Raw genomic sequence first — 22749 nt, 5'->3', positions numbered from 1 at the left:
AGTCAATCAAGTAAATACTGTTTACTCATCCCTACTGCAAAGTAATGGCATTTATTATAAGCACCCTAATAGGCCTTTAAACCTTTTTGGAATGTGCCAATTAAGTCTTCTGTAGCCTTTCCAAACTCAAGTGTTAAAGAGCGATTTCTACTGCGCCGTATTTTGTTGCAGCGCCTTAAAAAAAAAAAAAAAAAAGAAAAAGAAAAAGAGGGCACTCAGAGATTGAAGGCAGGAGAGCAACTGATTACGATGCAGTGCCATTTCTCGCTATGCTTCTTGGCTCTGCAGCACTTGGAGTTCAGCGGCAAAGAGAAAAAGGCAGCGAGGCAGACATCTAAAAACGGCAGTTTTCTTTCGGGGGGGCGGGGGGAGTTGTAGGGGCGGGGGGTGGGGGGGGGGCTTGAAAACGTGACAGTGCCTGCTGTCAGGCAGCAAACAACAAACAGGATGTCAATCCAGGAAGGTGACGCACTGAAATAACACGACAACTGTGGCAGCTAGAAGTGTTTAGTAACACGAAAATCAAGTAAAACTGCTCGCTCGTTCAAGATGCTAAGCGGACACGAGGCGGCAAAGGAAGAGAAAGGCGGCTGCGGTGCGACACCATCACCAAGTGGCGTTCGTGATACACGACATTGTCGCTGTCGGGCAGGAACCTCGTTTGTCCAAATACGGTCATTTCATTTTTTTGTGTTGCAACTAGCTTAGTTAGCCATTAACTCTTGAACACAAAACTGAGACATGTCATATGTGTCTAAGACCTTTGAAATGTTCAATCATTTTTTGCTTTTGTGGAGTACTAATGGGTTTTTTTCCATTCATTTGAGTAGACCGGGGGGGGGGGGGGGGGGGGGGGTCAAAAATAGCCTCATTGACTTTCAAGCAAGGTTGTCTAAGCAAGATCTGAACTTCATATCATACAATTGATCATTTTATTTGAATATACGATGTGTCGGGATAGGAGGATTGTGCTCAGTGAGAGCGGAGACACTGCAACATCCAACGCAACAACATCCAAAGCGCAGCCCGGGGACCCGTCCGCGTGATGCCGCTTCATCTACATTCCGTCCGAGCGCCAGGAAAAAAACGGACGAGTGAGAGCGGGGAAGCGGAGTAGACCGCTAATGCATAAATCTAAATGGAAGAGGCTGCCACTCAGTGGGACAAGGTCAGCGGCCGGGCTGCCGCGAAAGCCGCAGGAGACGACCGCCACGCTTCCTGCCAGGCCACTCAAAAAAAAAAAAAAAATTCAACCTGACTGATTATTAAATGTTTCTGGGAGTGGCTTCAAAGGCAAAAGCCCTTGATTTTAAATGCAATACGTTTTAGCAAGGATCTCGGGCACTTTCACACCTGTAAGTAGCTTTCTGGCGTCCGAATATATATTTTTTTTGTGGCTCCACAGATGAAAGAGCTTCTCCTGCTGACACTAACAACATGGCTGAGAACAGAGAGGAGCGACTTTTCGAGAGCAGTCAGTCTAGCAATCTTAGCAACTTCTCGAACAGCTCTCCTTTTTTTCCCCCAGTGTATAACGTTCGTCCGAGGTTCATCTGCACAAATCGACGAACGATGAGCTGACAAAGCAGCGGAACGGGCGGAAATTAATCTACATGCAAACGTACCTTCGTGGCGAACCAGTTTCTTCTGCACCAAAGCATTATGATTTGAACTGAACTATTTCTCGTGATAAATATCCAGAGTTTCCGTCTCGGTGCAATAAAAAGCCACATGGTACTTGCAGAGGAGGCTTTTTTACCGAGAGCTCAAGTGTCCAAGAGAGTTAATAGATTTGCTCTCAAGCTATTTCCAACACTTTGTTCATAATGTGGAAAAACAACAGACTCCCTGGGGACAGACCAATACTATCGATTTGTGGGAAAAATTTGGACAGTGATGATATATGTTCTGACAAAAGAGACATTTTTTTTCCTCATAAGAAGCACTATCTTCACACTACCTGTGAAGAAAAAAAAAAGTTCGGTGTCATGGGACTTAGAGTAAATCCCTGAAGGGGGGGGGGGTGGTTGGGGCCAAGCAAAAAAGTTTTAAATAATACCAATGCCATTTGCATTTTCTAGAACCTCATGGAGGTGGCAAATGAATTAAAAGCATAAATCAGCATACACACGTGTGTGTTGCATCGAGATTCTTGCCTTTTATGGCACCGCGGGAGGTCACGGGCAGGCAGAGAAGTTTCATTAAGCAGCGAGCCTGCATTGCATGCACGCCACAAGAGAGGGATGGTTTCATACAGCCTGCCCGCAGGAGAGCTGATTGCCTTTCAGGCAAAGTGGTGGGCCAGCTGCGGGATCAAAAGGGCCCAACGGTAAAGGTTACGACAACAAGACGTCATCCGGTGCGTAGCCCGTTTCCTGGCGGCCGTATTAGCATGCAAAGTGCCCGCGCCATGACAAGCGGTTCATCTCAAGTGATGAATTTACACATGCGGCCTTTTGTGTCCTCGCTCAATGTGTGCACCGTCAACTCAGGCCGGCGGTTGGGCTAATTAACACGGCCCACTTCAGCGTGCGCTGAATGAGCGAGGAAATGAAACGGGCCGCCCAACAATGGCTTTATCGCCTGAGAGTCGCACAACACAACACCCGGCAGAGAATCTTGGACGGGAATGAATTGGAGAGGAGAGCTGGTAGAGGACACGGAAGTGCGAGTCCATGGCCGCCTCCAGACTGCGGGGGAAGCATTTTATGCAGAGCCATTGGCAACGTGTTCGAAAAAAAAAAATGGAGTCGCGATGCATTGCTGGAATAAAAATGGAAGTGAAACAAGCTCCATTCTGTGAGCGCCGCTGCGACAGAGCAGCAAAGCGGGAAACAACTGCAAATTTTTAATGGGTGGCATGAAAAAATCTGGTCGGACTAGAGCTATGGATTGTTTCGATTGTTCTGCTGCTCAACCCATCAATTATTCGCATCAAAATTGATTTGGCACAATACCACCGCAAAATGTGAGTTGCAGGTATTATTTTTGTCCACTTGTGGTCACCATCCTCACGTTGTACAGTGTAGTATCTGTAACAGTGAATGTGTGTGGCTTTAAAAGGCGGGCCCTGGCCTGGTGTGTGACGTGGGAGTTAGCGAGTGAGGGTGTAGAATTGGCAGGGAAGAAAGGGGGCTAATGAAATGACAAAAGGTGACATTTTGGAGGGCAGAGTTAATTAACTTGTTACTTAACCTCAACTTACATTCAGTAGGCCGAAAATGATTTCATTTACTGAAGCTCTATTTAAGAGTGTCATAAACGTATTGTCGAGTATCCTCCAAAACGCTTCCATCGCAAAAACACATTTTATAATTTCACATTGATGATCCGCTCTCGTCAACGTCCGATGACAAACCATTGAAGACAGACGGCGCGCCAGAGATAAGGCGCAACATTCAAAGTGGGAACAAATGAAACGTACTTTTATTTGGAGACTGCTCTGAAGACGGATTAAAGTCATGCAAATTGTGCAAAGTATTTATACGATGCACACGTCGCTGCCAGGCATCGCCCATCGTCTAATGAGTCGGTGATCAGACATATGCAAGCAGATAAGACGCAAAAAAGAAAAAAAATAACGTATTAAGAGTGCCAAATGCAACACGCACACACAAGTGGATCGGAACTCAAACAGCTGTCTGCTGCACAGATCAAAACGACTCAGACGGAGATTGTGAGAGAAAGCATGCAGCTATAAGCAAGACTGCCTTAAATGAAGCCTGTGAAAGTGGAGTGTGTGTGTGTGTGTGTGTGTGTGTGTGTGTGTGCGCGCGCGACCATCGACTTACAATGTGAGGGGAGTCTCGGCCCATGGAGATGACGGTCCTGTTCACGGTCCTAAGCAGCTTCTCCATGATGATCTGCACATGCCACTGGGTGGGACCCTGCACACAGGTGGCCAACACGCCAGCAGAAAAAAAAGTGACTAACGCTAATTTGCTACAGCTAACCTAATGAAGCAGTTCATCGGGCGTGCCTGCACACTATAGTAAAAAAGTGCTGCCAACATTCAGTCAACAGTTTGTTCAAGGCCGGCTCTCCCAGTGCGCGAGGTGGCCCGCGGGGGGGTGGGGCGGGGCGTTCCTCACCACGTCCTTCCTGTAGAGCACCTCCAGGATGTCGCTGAGCAGCTGGCAGCAGGCCTTGGGCTCCTCGCGCCTCTCCAGGTGGAACTTCAGCTGCTCCGTCATCAGCGGCAGGAGGATCTCGCGGCAATCTGCGGGGAACGCAAAACAGTCACCAACGGCGGCATATGCCGATGCAGACGGCCGGCGCTCTCGGATGGCTTCCTCCTCCACGCTCGGGGATTAAATGCAAACAATGCGTTTGCCACACAAATTGGACAGATTGGAAACATGACAACAGGTGTTCTAATCGCAAGCCGGCATGAAGGAATTTCCGAAAATGTTACATGCAGTGTAAAAGGGGCTTCTGGTACTACTCCCAAAGACGGAAAACGTTTACGTCAATACTTGCCACGCCCATTCCATGACACACAGTCAAAAAGCAGGAATGCCAATTTTGATAGGTAACATAAAGGGGCTTTTAATACTATGCACCAAAACCAAAAACGTCAGTTTGCACTTGTGTTTACTCTTTCTCATGATTGTGTTGCTGTGCTAAGAATTCGCCGAAACAGAAAAAAAGAGAGCCGTCGCCGGCAGGCGGCGCGACCTTTTCCATTACTGAACCTGGAGCGCGTGCGTTTGGTACCGTGATGGGTGAAGAGATCGCTGTGGACGATGTCGATCAGGCACTCCAGCTTCTGCTTCACCAGGCGACCCGGAGGAACCTTGAGGATGAACTCCGTGAACAGCTTGCTGTGGGAATGAGGGCAGACGAAAGGTCAGCAGGCGACGCCTCCGATGGCCACCAATCGCCATCTAAATTTTCCTCCATCAGACATTTACGATCACAAAATGACGGACTGTATTTATTATACAACATATGTATATTGGATATTGCAGGACCATATCAATTATTTAACGGCATCACCGGCAGCTTCAATATTGCGTCACCACAAACTTTTCAACGATTTCTAGTTCAATGTGTGTTGACCTATCGTCTTGATATATTTGGAGAGCAGGTGGTCAGACTCCAAATTCTGTGTTTTATTGACAAAGAGCTGGCTGCTGATTGACTGGAGTATTTATTTCCCGGGTCTGTGACTCCAGTGACTGCGGACCAAATATTTGCCCAGTTGAACAAAGCTTTATTGGCTCAAGGCGTGCTGTCGGCACATTGGGGTGGAAGGAAACCAAACGGCGCAGAGAGATGGAAAGCGCCACCATGGCTGACTGAATGGATGGGCTACTTTGGCGACAAAATGGTGGGCGCTGTGTTGCCTGAGCAAAACGCACGTTCAAGTATTACGTTTCTTACCTTAGCTCCTTTGGGTCAAACACCAGCTTCACATCATTGACAATAGTGGGAATGTACTTGAGTGCAGCACCCTGGACACAAACAACCACAAGTCTGAATCCCCCCCCCACCAAAAAAAAAGGAATCATAGGGAGAGATTCTGCTTCAATTCGCACATCGGTTGGCTTTATTCAAGCTTGTTTGATCCCGCAGCCCGTTTTGGCGGCAAACTGAATTAAAATGATTTAGACTTCAATTGGCAATGGCTAGCACTGAAGCTGTATGAAATTCCAGAGAGATAAATACCTTGAGGAGCAGCTAAAGGGCAGAAAGCCAAGAGGAGCAGCAGTTCACAGGACAGTCAAGGTTGAGAGGAGGAAATGACACCGAGACAGAAGAAACAAACAAAGAGTATGACGTGATGAAAGATTAAATCTGGGAAGTCTGGACTGCACTTACTGTCAAGCCTTTCATTCTGACTTGTGTCCAAAGACTTTTTGGTTTGTTTGGCAGGTGGCGAACAGATCTTCAAAATCTTGAAACTGCCTAACGCCCCCTCGCAGTCAATATATAATATTAATATAAAACAGCCACATCACTTTTTTAAAGTCCGCTAGCTTGACGCTAACACATCATCGAGGGGCTAACAAATAGCATCACTTGGCTTGTACGTGCAGTGCTTACATTGAGGCCACGTAGAAAAGACAGTAAAAGAAAGTGCGGCTAAGGATGAGGAAAGAAACAGCATAGTGAGCAGAAGGAATTCAAACGCCGTCCTTGGATCACGGGAGTCTTCAACTGCGGGGCGGCCTTTACCTTGACCATGGCCGTGTTCTCCGAGTTGCTGTTCATCATGTGGTTGAAGGAGGTGAAGAGGTGCCTCAGAGACTCCATGAAGTCGGCCTCTCCTTTGTTCTCGTAAAGCCTGCCCGGGGGGGGGGGGGGGGGAGCACAGCTAACAGTTAGGCGCCAGGGCTACGCTAACGATGCTCTCAGAATAGGAAAAGACAACGCAGTACTGGTTGAAGAGGACCCGTGAGCGCACGATGAACTTGAAGATGTACTCCAGGGCCTTCATGGCCTTAAGCAGCTGCTCCGTCAGCTTCTCGGCATTGTCCACGTAGTTCTTCAGAACCTTGGTCAGCTTCCTGCCCAAACACACGCACACGCGTGTCGTCAGCGCGGCGCGCGCGGAGGACGCCGCCGCCGCTCTCTTGTGACGACGTCCGACTCACGTGTAGGCCAGCGTGGCGCTGAAGTGCTTGCGGATGTACGTCTCCAGGACCGGGTTGAAGTGTTGGAATTTGCGATCGGCGATGAGCCCGATAATGAACACCTGAGCAAAGAAAAAGATTAAAAAACATAATCATGAAAAAAAGACCGTTTGAGCAGCCCAATTAGGTAACAAACTCGTTGGTCTGAAGTACATTTAAGGTCATGAATGACAACATTCTAAAAAAAAATAAAATAAAAAATGTGTTGAATACCCATGGAGTTGCTCACTCACCAAGGCGTCAAAGACCAGGGTGTCAAAGGTGTCGCTGTCCGAGTTCTCCATCATGATGTTGAAGAGAGCGTCCAGCGTGTCTTGCAGGAACTGCAAAGGACAAAATGTGGCACAGTGTGTCCAAAGCCGAATTTGAAAGCCTTGCCCGTGTTCAAAATCATTTGAAACCCTAATCCTGGTTTGAAACCTCATTTGGAAATCCAGCCCTTGTTTGAAACCCAAACATAGGGTTGACACCCAAATTTTAAACACTAAGCCTCGCTTAAAATCTCAACCCAAGTTTGAGCCCCCAAATTGAAATCCTATATACTTGTCTCAAAACCGTAATTTGAAACACTTACCGTTGTTTGAAACCCTAGTCCAGACTTGAAACCCGACTTAAAAGGCTAACTTTGTCTTGAATCCCAAAGTGAAACCACAACCCTTGTTTGAAACCCTAAATCTTGATTTCCTTCCCCTTGTTTGAAATCCTAACCCAAAATCTGGCATGTATTTTTTCACATTTGTGTGACTCATAACCAACTAAAACAAAGATGACTTTCTTTGCTTTTTTTTTTTTTTTTTTTTTTTTGAACTGCAAATCCATCTGGTGACACATAAACATGATGAATCACATCAGGGCCTGGCGTGTTTGTCTGTCATATGGAGGCAGGCAAGTGAGATGTATCAGGCAGCCTTGCTGAAATGTTTACTAATATAGAAAGCGCCGCTAACACCAGCAAACACACTCAGGCACGCGGGAGGCGCTAATACTCATCGGTCTTCACATCACACACACGCACGTTTTTCTAGGGAAACCTAATTAACAATAACCCTCCAAAAATTTACCTCTTCACACTTGTCTGTGTATTCTTGCGCTCCATCTGTAACACTCTCATTTGAAAACCTAGTATGAGTTCAAAACCCTGATCCAGGACTTGAAACCAGCCTATGAAGACCTGACACAAGCCTGAAAGTCTGTTTTGTACCCCTGAGGTTTGACTTTGAACCCCCCGCCTCCTTTTTTTTTTTTTTTTTCTTTTTTTTAACTGATTGGCTTCCAATGAGTCATTTGTTTGGATGAGCAAACATGCTTCCTTGCCCCATTCGTGCGCAGTCCTGACCTTGACCACCTCGCCGCCTTCCACCTTCATGAGCTGTCGGAGGTTCTGCTGCAGCAGGCTGGTGTTGGAGCGCCACTTCAGCAAGCCCAGTAGGTCCACTGGGGAAAGAAAGCCAATAAAAACGCATTACCCAAGTGCACGGAGGTGGTATCGTCTCAAGGCCTGCGGGGGGAGAGGAGCGTGATCCCATTGGCCGGCTGGAGCCCATCCATGTGGACTCAAGTGAACACAAACTGTACTTTACACTGAATTACACTTACTTATTATGAGTCCCTGCTGTAGTCACACACGGCTTTTTATGCTTTGAGGTTGCCGCTGCATAGTCAAACGACGGGAGGAAGAAGGGAGGAAGTTAAAGAGGTAGGGAGGCGGAATGGCTCAAAGTTAAGAAGGAAGTTAGGAAGGAAGGAAGGATTGGAAGGGAAATAAGAAGGAAAGAAAGGATGGAAGAAAGGCAGAAAGGCAGGTAAGTAAGTAGTTGAGAAGGTAGATATGGAGCGTAGGCAAAAATGAACACGTTAGGTAGGTACTGTATACAAGTGAAATGAAATATCTAATATTCTACCATTAAGGTTATTTAAAAATTGTGATGAAATTAGAGGAGCGTAGCTGGTTTTTTTTGCAATGATTTAAGTCGACAAATGTTCTCAAAAAAGGAGGGAGGAAGAAAAAAAAAAAAAAAAAAAAAGAACTCTGGTACAAAAAGGTGACCTTGTCGCGGCACAATTGGAACAGAAAATGTTCCACATTAACATGTGAATATTGACTTAACAGCAGCCTGGTTCGTTTTCAACGAGCCTCAAAGGCCATGACCTTCAGTTTTAAACATGCTCCGTTGTTTATAATGGGCCGGGAATATTATACAGGGAATATTTTAAAAAGTGTGTTTTTAATAAAGGTGTTAAAAGCCTGGACTATCTTGGAAAAAAAAAGTTAAAAGTAGGACTTCAGGGCGATAGTTGAGAAGTTAAGGTAGGTAGAAAGTGAAACAGTTCACTCACTCACCCACTCACTCACACGGGGCCGTGTGTAAGGTTGCTCACCATTCTGCGTGAGCTTGGTGGAGCACACCAAGGTGGAGATCTGGAAGGAGTCCTTGCTGACGGTGCAGTTTCCCAGGTTGTGGGTGCTCTTGCCCGTGCTGGAATAGCCCTTCTCCTCCAGTTCCAGCTTGGTGGCGGGCAGGTTCAAGTACAAGGACGAGTCCTCCAGACGCTTGGCTTCGGCCTACAAGTCAGCCCACAGAAAAATTCACTCAAATTCTCTCAAATAGAGAAAACACATTTCAAATGACATTAGTGGCCACAGTCAAGCAGACGGGGATCTTAATTCAATTTGACTGCCGACAATACAATTCATAGGGATTATTTATAGCGGCCTGCAACAAAACATCCTCCCTAAGCGTATTTTCGTAGGGTGGGAGGCGGTGATTCGCTCTCGTACCTTGTAGACTGTGAGATCGTGCTCGCCGTCCCTCAGGGTGGTCCCGTCGTACCTCATCAGCTTCACGAAAGACAAGGCGAAGATCTTCTCCGATTTGTCTTTTGCTGCGAGGGGAAGGAAAAACAGAAGACACAAAAGCCTTGGCGATATTTCAGCTTTAGTGTATTTTTTTTTTTTTTTTCAAAGATTCAGAAAACTTTATATATCCCAGAGGGGCAAATATTTGTGGATATTAAACACAGTATAAATAAGTCAAATACAATCAAAATCAATTAAAGTAGTGCTTTGCCCCTACCTGAAAAGAAATCATCATTACAGTTTTCTTTGGTGGCATAAAAAAAGTCTTTTTTTCCCCGACTAAAATAAAAAGATTTATTTTTGTCATGTTTTATTATCAGTATTGGTAACTTGTAATTGTACAAAAATATTTTTTAAGGAAATTTTTTTTGAGTTATTATATTGATATTTTTTTTATAAACAAAAAGTACATTTTGCAAGAATAAAGTAGTATTTTTTACAAGGGAAAGTATTTTTTTCTAGGAGACTCTTTGGAAAAGGAGAAAAAAAAAAGGAAATTCAAGTATTAGGATTTCCCCCCCCCCAAGAAAAGTTTCCTGTTTTACTCTTTAAGTCATACTAGAAAAAAATCTTCTTTCAAATTAACCAGTCATATTTTTCATAGGAAGAAAAATATTTGCGGAGGAAAAACACTGTATCGTACACTTAAGAATTACCGGTAAGAAATTTTTTTGTTCAACAAAATTAGATTTTTTTTCTGAAAAAGTCGTTCCAAGAAAATAGTCTTGGAAACTCCTTCTGAAGATGCCTGCTCTGTTCTGCTGACATGTCACGTGCCGACGGCTTGAACGCTTGACACTGCGTAAACAAGCGGCAGACTTACGGGCGTCTTGTAAGCGAGCGTTCAGGTCGCAGCCGCATCCATCATCACCGCCGATCAACAAGCGCAGATTTACGCGGGGGGCAGGCGCGATTCATCACCGGTGTGGCGCGCATTCGATCTGCATAAATTCCGGCTGTATCGTTTGCCCCTAGCAGTGAATAATTGCTGGGCTGGCAGCCAGTGGAGAGAAAAAGGCAATATGCACAGCACCCAGGTGAGGAGAGTGAGAGGGGAAAGGAGTTCATTTCAGGCTACATTTCCTTTTGTGGGCCAATCAAAGTTACATTTGTGCTGAAGGTGTGCTGCCTTTTGACTTTAAGTTGGGCTGTCACTTTAGATTTATGTTTACTTTGCTGTGCCGCATATTTTAAAGCAGAGTAGCTGCTACCGGCATAAATATGAAAGTGTATTTGGGAAGGGGGGGAAAAAAATGAGAATTAAGTCGCCCTTGAACAAGAATATTGCGGAACTATTGTCAATGCTACGGAATTTCAAGAAAAAAATGGATGCTTGAAGAAATATGTGTATTTTAAAAAACAATGTCAAATTTCTTTTTAAGGAAACACTCAATTTTATTTCTGAATTTCAGAGGAATAGAGTCAATTTATGTCCTTGTTGTTCATGGCATTACATTAATACTATTTTAAAAATACAAAATATGCATGTGAGGTGCAGGTATTATATTTGTCCACTTGCTGTTGCCTCCTCTCGCATCACACTGTAGTATCTGTGTGTGTGTGTGTGTGTGGCTTTAAAATGCGGCTGCATTCAGGTATTCAGATGACTCGCGCAAAAAAGGCTCCTCATTGCATTGGAAGAATTTCTAGGACTGCATCTCATCTGCTGGATAGAATCAAAAAAAGGAAAGCAGAAAAGACGGGCGAGTGGCAGTACTCACAGTCCTGTGATGAGCGGTGGCGAAAGGTGAAGCGCAAATGGCTCCTGTTGACGTCTTCGATGGGAATTGCCACCTGGAATGAGTGGAACCACACGGCATGAACAACCTTTTAGTAACCCATTTAGCAAACACTTGGTCATATATTTGCACATTAAGGAAAATACCTTAATTGTTTCGAACCACCGTGGCTGCTTGACTTGGTAGTAGATGACCGACTTGTACTCGCTGATCCCGTCATCTCCGGCGCCAGGAAAAATCACATTCTGGAAGATCCAGACGTTCAAAAAGTCTACATTTGAACTCACTTTCGGAAGGAGGGTGGAAAAATGTAAACGTCTGACTTGACAGCCAGCGTGTACATAAACGCCCTCCCCCACCCCTCCGCCACAAATAGACATCATCAAAATGGCTGCGCTTTTGTCACTCGGTTTCATTTGCAGCCATTTAATCAAATGCGCTCCCGCGGCGGGGTGGAGGCCTTTCAAAGTCTCCGCGCTTAAGCACCTGCCTGCAAATCTCCCGAAAGCCTTGCGGATTTGCTGGATAAATGAGAAATTAATTATTTAAGGTGGTCAGCGCGCATATGGAAAGTAGCCCGCGTACCAACGAGGCGAGGGCCTGACAGCGGAAGGCTTTGTTTCCTTGCAATCTGCCAGCAGCTTTCGCGCGATGCCAGCTGACTCTCCGCCGCTGAGATACTCAGACGCTAATGGCTTCTGACAAGCAGCAATTATGAGGAATAACAGGGCCCCCAGTTTACTCCGGGCCGAGTTGAGCGCGACTGGGGGGCACAACTCACTTTATAAGTTGCCGGAATTCATGACAGCCAAAAAGGAAAAGGGAGCGTAGCCACAGGTGAGGAAAAGGAGGGGTGGCGGCGCGGTAAATACGTCAAGATGATGAAAGGTCGCTCGCCCGCATCGCAAAACCTTCTGGCAACAGAAGGACGATGGCGAAAAATAAAAATCCAGAGGCGGCCAAATAAATGAAGAATAATGGAGGCGGAGAGGAGAAATGCAGGTCCTAGACTGAGCTGTACACCTCACCAAGTCAGCGTGTTAGCAAACCTGCCTTCCAAATTGCTGAGGTGCGATGAGACATAAAACAAAACAAACCAAAAAAGACATAAATCGTCATTACAGCAGATGGCGAGTTAGCTTGATCATACGGAATGTGGACATTTTTTTTGCGTGCATAAAGACAAAGTCACAACAGTCGGATGTGGCGTCAGCCAGTTTGGGGGCGCAGGAATGTAGCGCCCCACCATGGCCCTATGCATTGAAATAAAGTCAATGAACAGCTGAAAGTGCATCGGTGAGTGTAGCTCTCCTTTTTTTTTTTTTTTCAGTTCATATTAGTCACTGACTGAAAGTCCTTTGTGAGTGTTTTCATTTTCATATTTGTGTATTTGGCTCCTTGTCCTGCTCGATAAATCACTGCATCGGTGGCGCTTGACTTTGGAGATTCCACTGTTGTTGGGAGACGGCTCGCAAATAAAGTAAATGATGTTACACAGACAACCATCCTCCCACATTGTGTTGTACAGCTCCCATGCTCCCTATTAGCCGACGGCCTCTGCAGTACAAGAGGTGTCGTCCCAGCAAGGGTCGGCAATAATTAAACATCCGGCGCAAAGTAAAAAAAAAAGGCCGTCCACTGGCTGGAATCTCTAGAGGGCGCTAAAGTTTAATTAGGACACGAGACACTGTTGGCCTGGCAGATGATTAAAAAATATCTTGCGCTCGTATGCAAATTTGGGATGGAGCGATGAGTCCAAAAGGAACCGAAAGTCTTCTGGGTGTGGAAGTGGCTACGAAGGTCACAAAATTAAAAAAAATACATGCAAATATGCATGCCTCATTTGTAGGATAGGAAACGTAAATCCCTCTATTACAATACTGATCTACTGTATTATCAAAGCTTATTTTCGCACCTCCAAAATCACTACTTTGAAGGAAATTTAGAAAAAAAAAAAATTGCACCATTCAAGTTACCATTACACCTTTCATTGCCATCATATAACCAGGGTTGGAAGGGTTACTTTGAAAATGAACCGAAAATAATAATAATAAACTGGAAATTGACCATGTCGTACCTCCAGTTTTTTGCCGTCCTCGTCGTACACGGACATGGTGACCTCCACGTTTTTGGGGGTGGTCTTGCTCCCCTTGTCAAAATCTCCCTGGACCAGGGTCAAGTAGATGTCATTTCGCACGTCACCTTTGGGAAAGCAACAAGTGGGCCAGGAAGTAGCCAAGCAGCAACATTGTGGCGTTCAGGAAGCAGGAAAACACCAATGTGACATTCGGGAAACAACATGGTCAGGCAAGCAGATACACAGGATTAAAAAAATAAATAAATAAATAAATCTACAGACCCCTATTAAGTTGTAAAACTAACAGATAAAAGAGAATTAAACATTGCACATTCAATATGTTCAAACCATATAATTCTACCAAACAAATGTCAACTGGCGTAACGTTGCTAATAGCAAATATGAATATAATAAAGTGACATTCAAAGTGGACAAAAAAAAAAAGAAGATGTTCCACCAACCGGGCATGATGATTTCCGGGAAGCCCATCTTGCGAGCCACGGCTGTGGAGCGGTCCACCAAGTGAGGGAAGTCCTTGCGGATCTGGTGGATGTCGCCGGGGAGCAGTTTGAGGGTGACCCACAGGCCTAGAGATTTAAAAAGAAAAAAATCCAAACGACTTCAGGGTGTTGTGCTTTTACTTTTTTGCATTTTTCATGATGCCATCACTGAAAATTAGGCAAGCGTCCAAAGGATCAACTCAATGAGCGCGTTTTTTGTTTTTCTCCAATTCATCGACGTCAACCTCTTTTTTTGATCGGCTTTTGCCGAGGCCTCGTGTTGTTACGAGACCAGCTGGAAGCCTTTTGATACGCTAGCCGCGCTGAGTGCTCCATTTATCCAGGGAGGACTTTCTAGCTGCTGACAGAAGCAGGAGACACCTTGCATGTTCTTCCTTCCCGCGCAGACGTGTCAAATCTGTGATTATATGTGAGCAGAAGAGCCGCGTGTCTTAATTAGTGGAGGAATTCTGCTACCATGGAGACGCATGGGGGGGTTATTTTAGGTGCAAGGACAGCGCCAATGCTTGACAAAGTATGATGTTGCATTCGAGCATGATACGGTGTTCCTGCATATCAAATGTGGGGTCGCCGCCGGCTGTAGAACCCCTGACTTCATGAAAACTGTCAGAATTTCACCTCAGCTGTTTTTGGGCTGTATTACTAGTTTATCAAGTTGCGAGCTGTTGCTTGGTTGATTTTTTTTTTTAGCATATATTTGTCTCATGCATGAGCTTGACTCCACAATGTCGTGTGCCTCCATTTTTACGCTCCAATCAATCACATCATGTGTAATTCTCAAGTGTGCTTTACCTTGGCCCTTGTGGTTGACCTCTTTGGCCGTGATGACTTTGTTGATGACAGTCTGCAGGAAGTCGCTCTCGCCGGCCACCCTTAATGAGTTCAAAAAAAAAAAACGTGAGATGGCCGATGACTGACAAACACAACGCCGCCCGTTAGCGGCGAAGCAGAAATGATAGTTTGGGAAACAGCGTCCAGTTGGCGTCAGTGGGTCTTCACAGATGGAAACTTCCTGGGCTATCAAAACAAAAAACAAAAAACAAAAAAAAAACCAACTAACATGCTCATCATGTACTCGTCATTTGGCGCCGTGCTTTAGCAGCAGATGTGATGGTGCTGCTGAGAGAAACAAGTGTAATGGTGATGGGGAAGTGCAGGAGGCGCTGACAACACAATGTCAGACAGACAAAATGTGCTAGTTCAACTCTTTGGGGCAAAATCTGCCGGCGCTTAATTGACAATCAAGAGAATGATGTCCCTCGCCAGATACTGAAGTGCTAATATTATAAAAACGAGTGTTTATGATTGTGGACAAAGGCGCTTTAGTGTGTGGCTGGTAATAACTTTTCCTCTTTGTGTGCGAGTCCTGATGACGCCACCTTTCATGTGATGAGAGGATTAGTCTCATTTCAGTTCAGTTCACTTCATTTTATTTGACACATTTGTATTCTGTGTAACTGTACCAAATGTATTCACCTTCCCTTAATTACACTGTATTTTATCTGTTGTTTTAAAAACATGTAATACAAAAATATCTGGGTGTGAATACGTAAAGAGAATTAAGAGCTTGCTCACAGAACGAATTAAAAGCGAGTCAAGTTCTGTTTTTCCTGATGCTTTTTGTCTGTTGAAACACATACAGCAGCTGCTTGTAGACGGGCTGTAATGAGCATAATTTATGCGGACGGATGAAATTTCGGGTCACCTGTTGGCCCCGCTGAAGCGCTTGCAATTATGCGGAAAATGGCGTTAAGCAAAAGGTTACTCCGCCTGTCTGCCAGAGTGGCAGCCCGTTAATGAGATTGCCTTAATTGAGTCAGCGGGGGGGAACGCAGCCACGCACGCCTCTTAAGGTCGGCGCTAATCAGGTGTCAAGGACTGGAGGGGGAACGAAATCAAACGGCGGCCGGCCACAGAAGGACGGCGTTGTGCACTTACGGCTGGAACGGGATAAAGTGCTGCTTGTCCTCGTCGTCCATTTTGCCCGTGATGATGTCAGTGACGTCCATGACTGCAGGGAGGGGGACAACGGGAGCATTATTGCAACATTGTTGGGGCACAGAAACAAAATGGCCTCAAGAGTGGGGAAGACTCGCTCATCACATTCGATTCACACACATACAGTGTCCTGGAGTGTCCGCTGCACTGATCAGCAGACATCGACTAAAGGGGAAGGCATTTAGGGGATAGTACCAGAGCATTTTTAGTGTCTTTTTATTATGAATGAATTAATTCGGAATTATTATCATGACTTCCCCACAAAGTGACTCATCCCACATAGTTATATATTTCACATATTTTGTTTCCTTATGGGGCTGATTAAGTGGGGCATGGCGTCTATTGGAGCACACCATTTGAAGAAATTGCGCATTTTCTGTCGAAAGATCTGCCGCCGCGAGTTGCAGCTTTCCGTGAACAAAGTCACTCGAGTTTGTTTACAAAATGTAAGCTATCGTTCTGTCAAGGGCTGCGCAGCGGGCTTCACCTGCCACGCCGAAGGGTCTCCTCAGACCCGACGTCAGCTTCTTAGTGTTGTTATCACGCAGCTCCATGCGGCCCACTCGCACAATCTGACACACAAAGCTGATCTTCTCGCGCTTCAGGTCTTCACTGCCCAAATCCTGAAAGGAAGCAAATAGCCAAGCAATAATCACACCGTTGCCACTCAGCGGAGCAAAAACACGGCAACTCACTTCACAATAAGCAGCAATTCAGCAGATAGTGAACAATTCTTCATAAAAAAAAAAAAAGGGAATAAATAAATAAGAATAAGAATAAGAATAAGAATGCCTTTATTGATCCCACAGTGGGGAAATTTTCATTGTTACAGTAGCAAAGATATAGGTCACACAGGGGCGGCGGCATAATGTGGCCATTAATGTATAACATTGACGGCAAACTGTGCTTTTTATAGTCGAAGTTGACAGTCAAACTTAACATAAAACAAAGAATTACACGACGTGTTCAAAACAACCACACAGCTTTGCCATGAAAAAGTCAACTCACAGTGAAGACGGCACGCAGGTTGTGAAGCTGGTCGATGTCTTTCACCAGACCGGAGCTGGACCACTTCACCAGGTAGTTCTCGCTGCCAGAGAGAGAAAAAAAAAAAAAAAGTCAGTCAATGGCCCACAACTCGCTCACACAGCGGGTGCTCACCTGATGAACTTGGACTCCACCGGGTCGTAGAGCGACATGAGCACCTCGGCATCCTCTCCGATCTTGCACACCACGTTCTTGAGCGTGACGAAGAGGCCAAACGCCGGCGTGGAGGCGAACTTGGCCTGCCGGCTCAGGTCGATATTCTGCTTCTGCGACTGGAGGGGGAAAAAAGGAGGAAGACTTGTGTTGAACGCGCTTTTAGGGTTAGGTTTTCACATTCAACGTTTTCATATTGAGTTTCAAATTCGGGTTTGAAGTCACAGTTGGTGTCTCAAAGCAGGTGAGTAGCTTCCGAGCCAGGATTTTGTTTCACCTTCTCCTCTTGGATGCGGTCCTCGATTTGCTTGGATGCCGTCTCGTGCGCTCGAAACAGGTTGATGGTGCTTGTGAGCTCCGGGTCCAGAATGTTTCCGTCCTTGTCCCGAACCACCAGGTCCAGATCCAAGTACCTGGGATCAAGAATAGGTTCCAATTTGTCTTTTTTTTTTTTTTTTTTTTTTAAAGGTCAGAACTCTCTCTTGTTTAACTTTCTAAATTCATAGAGCAATTCAGAGGAATAAGCTCCAATCAGCTCCAGGGTGTTTGCGGGGGGCAGAACCGTGAACGACTATCAAAGACTTGAACTGAAAATGATAACAAAAAATTGCTGGATAAATTTCCACCGCATCTCTTTTTCAATCAACTTACCTGTTAAGCCTTTTTTCCTCATAAATGGGCTTAGTGGCCTTCATTTTGGGAAAACTTTGAAAGGATGATAATGAGCAAATCCTCACTTGTTGCCATAGTCAATCTTGGACGTGACTTTCTGCTTGAGCTCGGAGAGTTCGTCCTGCGGCAGCGTGCCCGAGAGGATTTGGGAGCGCCATTCGATCAGGTCGTAGATCATGTCCCGGACCGAGTTGAACATCTCGCGTTTGTCTCCCTGCAAGCAGCCAAAACTTGTCCGAACACAGTCCCGGGATTCATAAAGTCACAAAGGAACGTGCCACTTACCACGTACAAGTCGCGCCATATCGATGCCCACTCGCGCAGCGTGGTGGTGACTTCCTGCACCAGCGGCAGCTCGGTTGGAACGACCGTCTCCTTTTGCCTGCGGTGACAAATCGCAACTATGACGACGTACTCGCAAATCGAAACATCCGTCCGAACGTCGGCTCGTATCTCGACACACTCGTAAGGCCTGTCACGAGGAACCACAATTTGGTCGGCCGGTATCGGCTCTTTTTAAATCGATGGTGAAAAACACGCTGATGCTGTATCTCCACAATTGCGCACGACACACTTCTGAGTCTTTGCACGTTTTCGGCAGTGATCTTGAAACCGGTCCCTGAATTCATTTTCAAGGTCTTTAATCCGGCAGCCCAACAGGAAAGCCGCATGATTGTGGAATCACAGCAACACACTCTTCAAGTACTGACCCGCTGCCCTCGACAGTGGCCTCTTTCAAGTGGATGTAGCAGGCGGGAAAGATGCCCTGCCAGAGTGGAGCACAAGTCAGACAGGTCAATGCAAAACATGTGCGGGTCAACAACTGGGTCACAACTTGACTGGATTAACCTGACGCTCACCTTTCTGGATTTCCTCCTCAGTCTATGCCCTCTGTACCAGTCTGGGAAGAAGGAAACAAAAGAGTGAAGATACACAAGGGGAAATGCAGGGTAGGTATGGGAAACAAATACAGAGACTACAGGGGAGTTTTTGACGGACATCTTGTCCTTCCGCCACTCGTGTTTCAAGCCAGCAGCAGTGTAAAGCGCAATTGCAAACCTCAATGGGCGGCCGTTCATCTTCCGGCTATTTGAGGCAGGGCTCGGTCCGAACGCTGCAAAAATGTGGGTGAATGTCACGTTACAAAAGACGCTCACTTACGTTCGTGTGTCTCCAGTATGTGCACTGTGTCGCCGATCTGCAGCGACAGTTCCTCCTCTCCGCGGGCATCGTAGTTGTAGATTGCTGAAAAAGACCGGAGGGATTCTTACGAGGAGGAAGCGGCGCCTGTTTACAGCGTCCACCCACGCCGGTTAGCGCCCGGCGCCGCGGATGGTGTCGCAATCGACAGGCGGCGGGAAAGAGCAAAGACCAAAACACTGGAGGCGGTGTGAAACAAACCAGATTTTCCTTTTGGTTTGAGGCCACTTTATTAGCACCCAATAAAAATCTGCGACAGATGGTCTCATGGCTGAAGCTTAAAAGAACAACCGAACCTTCTTTTTGAGGTCAATCACATCATGTTCCAGTGGAAGCCAATAAAATGCACTAGTAGCACATTTCAATTAGCCTGATGTGTCAGGTTGCCATCAATAAATAGGCGCCGGTGTTTTTGTGAGCCCTCAAACAATCCGACCAGGCCAGAGAAGTCACCAGAGCCACGTGCTGACACGTGAACAAAGAGCCGCGCTACCCGCAGGAAATGCACGCCGTTTGTTTCAAGTACACAAAAGGCACCGGCGTGGGGCGAGGGCCGCGCAACAAACACAAAAACGGGAAGGCGCTTTTGTCGCTTGACAGCAGGGAGCGCTCGATTATGCCGCCGCTAATGGCAAGAAATGCCTGCGTGTTTATTTTGAAGTGGGCCACTTGCTCAGTCAAAATGTCCCATCATCCACAACTCAAGGGAGCGCAGTGATCAACCATTAAACCAAACAGGACGCGTGAGCCCTAGTCCTAACTCTAACCTTAAGCTTCATACTAACCTTCACCTCAACCAAACACAACCCCTAGCCTAAAAGTGACCAAAACTCTATCCCCAAACACTGACCCTATACTAAACTCTTTACCGCAACCTTAACCCTCACTTTTATGTCCCTGTAAAGTGAAAATCAACACACAGGCTGTCATGTCTGACTTTGATTCATTTTTTTTAATTTAAACCTCACGCATCTCTGTGCCCTGCATGCACTCACAGCGGACAATGAGGCACTCTAAAGCAGCCATGCCAGCAGACTATTCAAAACGAAGGTGCATTTTCACGGCCTACGCATTGCTAGTTTGCCAACTGTGTGTCGCGCCCCCTCAACAAAATTAATCATGAAAACTGAAATGGTGAAAAACAGTTGAACACTCTCTCGTCACAATTTTCTTTTTTTTTTTTATTACAGTTCTCAGTCTTTGCATGTTTTCACCAGTTATCTTGTATCACGTATTACGAAACAAATTGACCGAACGGGGTCTTTAGGCCTAATCCCCAACGATGATCTTAACTTTAACATTCACCTTAGTCCTGACACTTGATCACGGCACATGATAATGATTTTCCGATGATGATGATGATGATGATGATCCAAACATGGGGTAAATAATTGCACCACTTGCCGAGATGATGCCGGAGACTGGGGGGGGGGGGGTCATTAGGAGACGTAAACCTCTTACGTAAGGACCTCACAGAGTGGAATCAGATCGCTCAGCGACACCCAGCCATTCCACAATTATCCAAGCGACGCAGAGGCTGAATCATCACTTTGGGCTCAATTATAAGCCGCGCCAATGACGCGCGCGGCCATGACCGGCCACTGATGGAGGAGCTGCAGCGCCATCGATAGCGCCGCGAGCGAGTCGGCCGCGGAATCCCAAACAAAGTCGGACTATTGAGGAGATTAGTCGGTGGCTTTGGTTGACCTTCGACTTGCAATCACCTCATTTTGGTGATGGGTTTTGTTTGGAAGATAACAAAGATCAAACAAACGTTTTACGGGTGCTTTGAGCTTGCCAGAGGTAATGACATAATTCAGTAAAATACAATGAGGGGAGGGTTATTTACAAAGCTGTCAATTCAGATTGAGTGTTCAGCCTTGGCTTGGCATCTGTGGTCGACTAGAAGTGCGGCTGTTTTGGAATGGATGACTCACTGTGAAAGAGTTGCAAAGGGCACTATTCAAAGGTGGCAGGTTTGCACTGCAAGATGGCAGGAAGTTAAAGCGGGAGCCTGCAATTTTTCAGACAAAAAAACAAACAAACAAAAAACATCACGTCTTTTTTTTTTTTTTTTTTTTACACACCAAAAATATGTTCTCAGCAAAACAAAACCTCCCATTAATCAATAATCTATTAATCATTCAGGCTTTGAATGAGCATAACTAGATGTTAATGCAACTCCCAACCCCAACACAAAATCAAGCCAGAGAGGTGAAGGTCGATTGTCGTCAAGTTGCTTTGCAAGCCTCCTTTTTTTGTTTAGCAAAATGATGCGTGCTGCATCTTCCTGCGCAAGATCGTATTTCCTTCTGCCGTGACTGGAAGCTCTCCATCCATTGTGATTTTTTTTAATATCTCAAGCGGCATTTCCTCCTCGCTTGGGTGCAATCGCGGGTCAGTAGGAAGCTTTTCTCCCTTTCGCTCTACTTTGACATTTTAGCCGGCGTTATCGCCACTTTCATAAAAACCTCTTCAAGTGGCTGTTGTTTATAATTGGCCCAAGAGGAGATGGGGTGGGTGGGGGGCGGTAGGGGGGGTATTTCCTGTTGAGAGTTCTGTCACTGCAAATGAGCAGCCTTGAGCTCCAGACTAAAAGTGCCCACTAAGCACCATCAGCAAAAGACTCAAAAGCCATTTGCCTTCCTGCCGCCTTCGTGTACGTACTGTACGGTGAAGCCGCACGTATGCCTTGTTCGGCATTCGCGAGCGGCGTGGGCTACGTGGCTGCAAATCGCACAGGCGCCGTTGATTTCAGTCAATTTTCCACCTCTCCAATAGATGCGACTCATCTGTCAATGGCAATTCCAGCTCTTTAACCTTCCCGCAAATCCTTTTTGAATCTTCGTCGAGCACTTGCGCGAGGTCGCCGAGGTTATAAAGCAAGGTGACGGATGTGGACCCATGTGGCTCTTTCAGCGAAAACCGCCTCCAGAGTTGAGCAAGGCGCCGCCTTCCAAGCCATCATCAAGTATTTAACCGGGCACGAGAGCACACATTAATACACCAAATGGCCTTTTCGTCACAAGGGCAGCCGCGCCTAAAAGTAACGGGAGCGATGTCACACCCGCAGTGACTGACGTCTCCATTAGAAATCCTGGAATAAAAGGGCATGGTTAAAAAAAAAAAAAAAAAAAAAAAAAAAAACATGGGACAAATGCAACAATAACAAGGACTTCAGTTGATGTTGACATTATGACCCCAATTGCACAAGAGATGCTGAGCCCGTTGATTTGCAAATAAACATGAGGCAACCTATTTTCAAAGCGCTTAGGGAACTTTTAATAACAAGCGCTGATAGACAGTCTTCAAGTGTGGCGCACTTGTGAGATTAGCTCTTGGTACACTGAAGAAGACAGGTCGTCCGGTGTCGAAGCCCCCACTTGCTGCGAGCAAAACTCTGGCAGATTAAAGCAAGGGGGGGGGGGGGGGGGGGTCGCAAGTTCTTAATGACACCCAAAAGTTTGTAGTTAACCTTTTAACCAACTTTGCAAGCCTGTGTGTGACCTAAACGTTCAACAGTCGCACTAGCTTGCATTGGTGTCTTTCCTTATTTTGCTTGGCAGTTTTCTTAAAGTTGCAAACAAAAACCGGCAAGAATGTAGTCTTCCCGGTGACGATATTTTGAACTTGGAGACGGATTCACTGGAAAATAAAGAAAAAATGTCAAATTCGGTGGAAGAGTTCATCAAAATGAACATAGGCGTTTGCATAATTCTGCTAACAAACAAAGCATGAAGTCATTTTTTACTTAGGTGGGGTCAATTTTGTCAAGGAATTCAATTTAATCAATACGGATGTGAACCTTGTTTCTGCCGTTTTCCAAGCTTACAATATTTTGTCAGTT

The 22749-nt window shown here is 45.8% G+C and overlaps 1 protein-coding gene across 2 annotated transcripts in view; it reads right to left on the bottom strand.

The window, feature by feature from the left end:
- dock1 (dedicator of cytokinesis 1) overlaps positions 1 to 22749 on the bottom strand; it is an 87621-nt gene that overhangs the window by 62413 nt on the left and 2459 nt on the right. For both annotated transcript variants that reach the window (XM_086016480.1, XM_086016481.1), the window contains exons 2-27: positions 18864 to 18947; positions 18563 to 18603; positions 18413 to 18468; positions 17988 to 18084; positions 17768 to 17916; positions 17308 to 17443; positions 16992 to 17149; positions 16839 to 16920; positions 16318 to 16453; positions 15771 to 15843; positions 14625 to 14704; positions 13773 to 13898; positions 13312 to 13436; positions 11381 to 11479; positions 11217 to 11289; positions 9418 to 9521; positions 9018 to 9201; positions 7975 to 8072; positions 6872 to 6961; positions 6600 to 6700; positions 6384 to 6512; positions 6181 to 6289; positions 5386 to 5456; positions 4717 to 4823; positions 4092 to 4219; positions 3792 to 3887 (exon numbers count right to left, since the gene is read on the bottom strand). In XM_086016480.1, the coding sequence (XP_085872606.1) occupies positions 3792 to 3887; positions 4092 to 4219; positions 4717 to 4823; positions 5386 to 5456; positions 6181 to 6289; positions 6384 to 6512; positions 6600 to 6700; positions 6872 to 6961; positions 7975 to 8072; positions 9018 to 9201; positions 9418 to 9521; positions 11217 to 11289; positions 11381 to 11479; positions 13312 to 13436; positions 13773 to 13898; positions 14625 to 14704; positions 15771 to 15843; positions 16318 to 16453; positions 16839 to 16920; positions 16992 to 17149; positions 17308 to 17443; positions 17768 to 17916; positions 17988 to 18084; positions 18413 to 18468; positions 18563 to 18603; positions 18864 to 18947 (2732 nt within the window). The remainder of the gene's footprint in view (positions 1 to 3791; positions 3888 to 4091; positions 4220 to 4716; positions 4824 to 5385; positions 5457 to 6180; positions 6290 to 6383; positions 6513 to 6599; positions 6701 to 6871; positions 6962 to 7974; positions 8073 to 9017; positions 9202 to 9417; positions 9522 to 11216; positions 11290 to 11380; positions 11480 to 13311; positions 13437 to 13772; positions 13899 to 14624; positions 14705 to 15770; positions 15844 to 16317; positions 16454 to 16838; positions 16921 to 16991; positions 17150 to 17307; positions 17444 to 17767; positions 17917 to 17987; positions 18085 to 18412; positions 18469 to 18562; positions 18604 to 18863; positions 18948 to 22749) is intronic.

The sequence above is a fragment of the Filicampus tigris genome, chromosome 19 (genome assembly GCF_054856515.1).
Source record: "Filicampus tigris isolate MCC_2025a chromosome 19, RoL_Ftig_1.0, whole genome shotgun sequence".
NCBI lineage: Eukaryota > Metazoa > Chordata > Actinopteri > Syngnathiformes > Syngnathidae > Filicampus > Filicampus tigris.
Note: the sequence above shows the minus strand (reverse complement) of the source record. Positions and strands in the feature narration are given on the sequence as shown.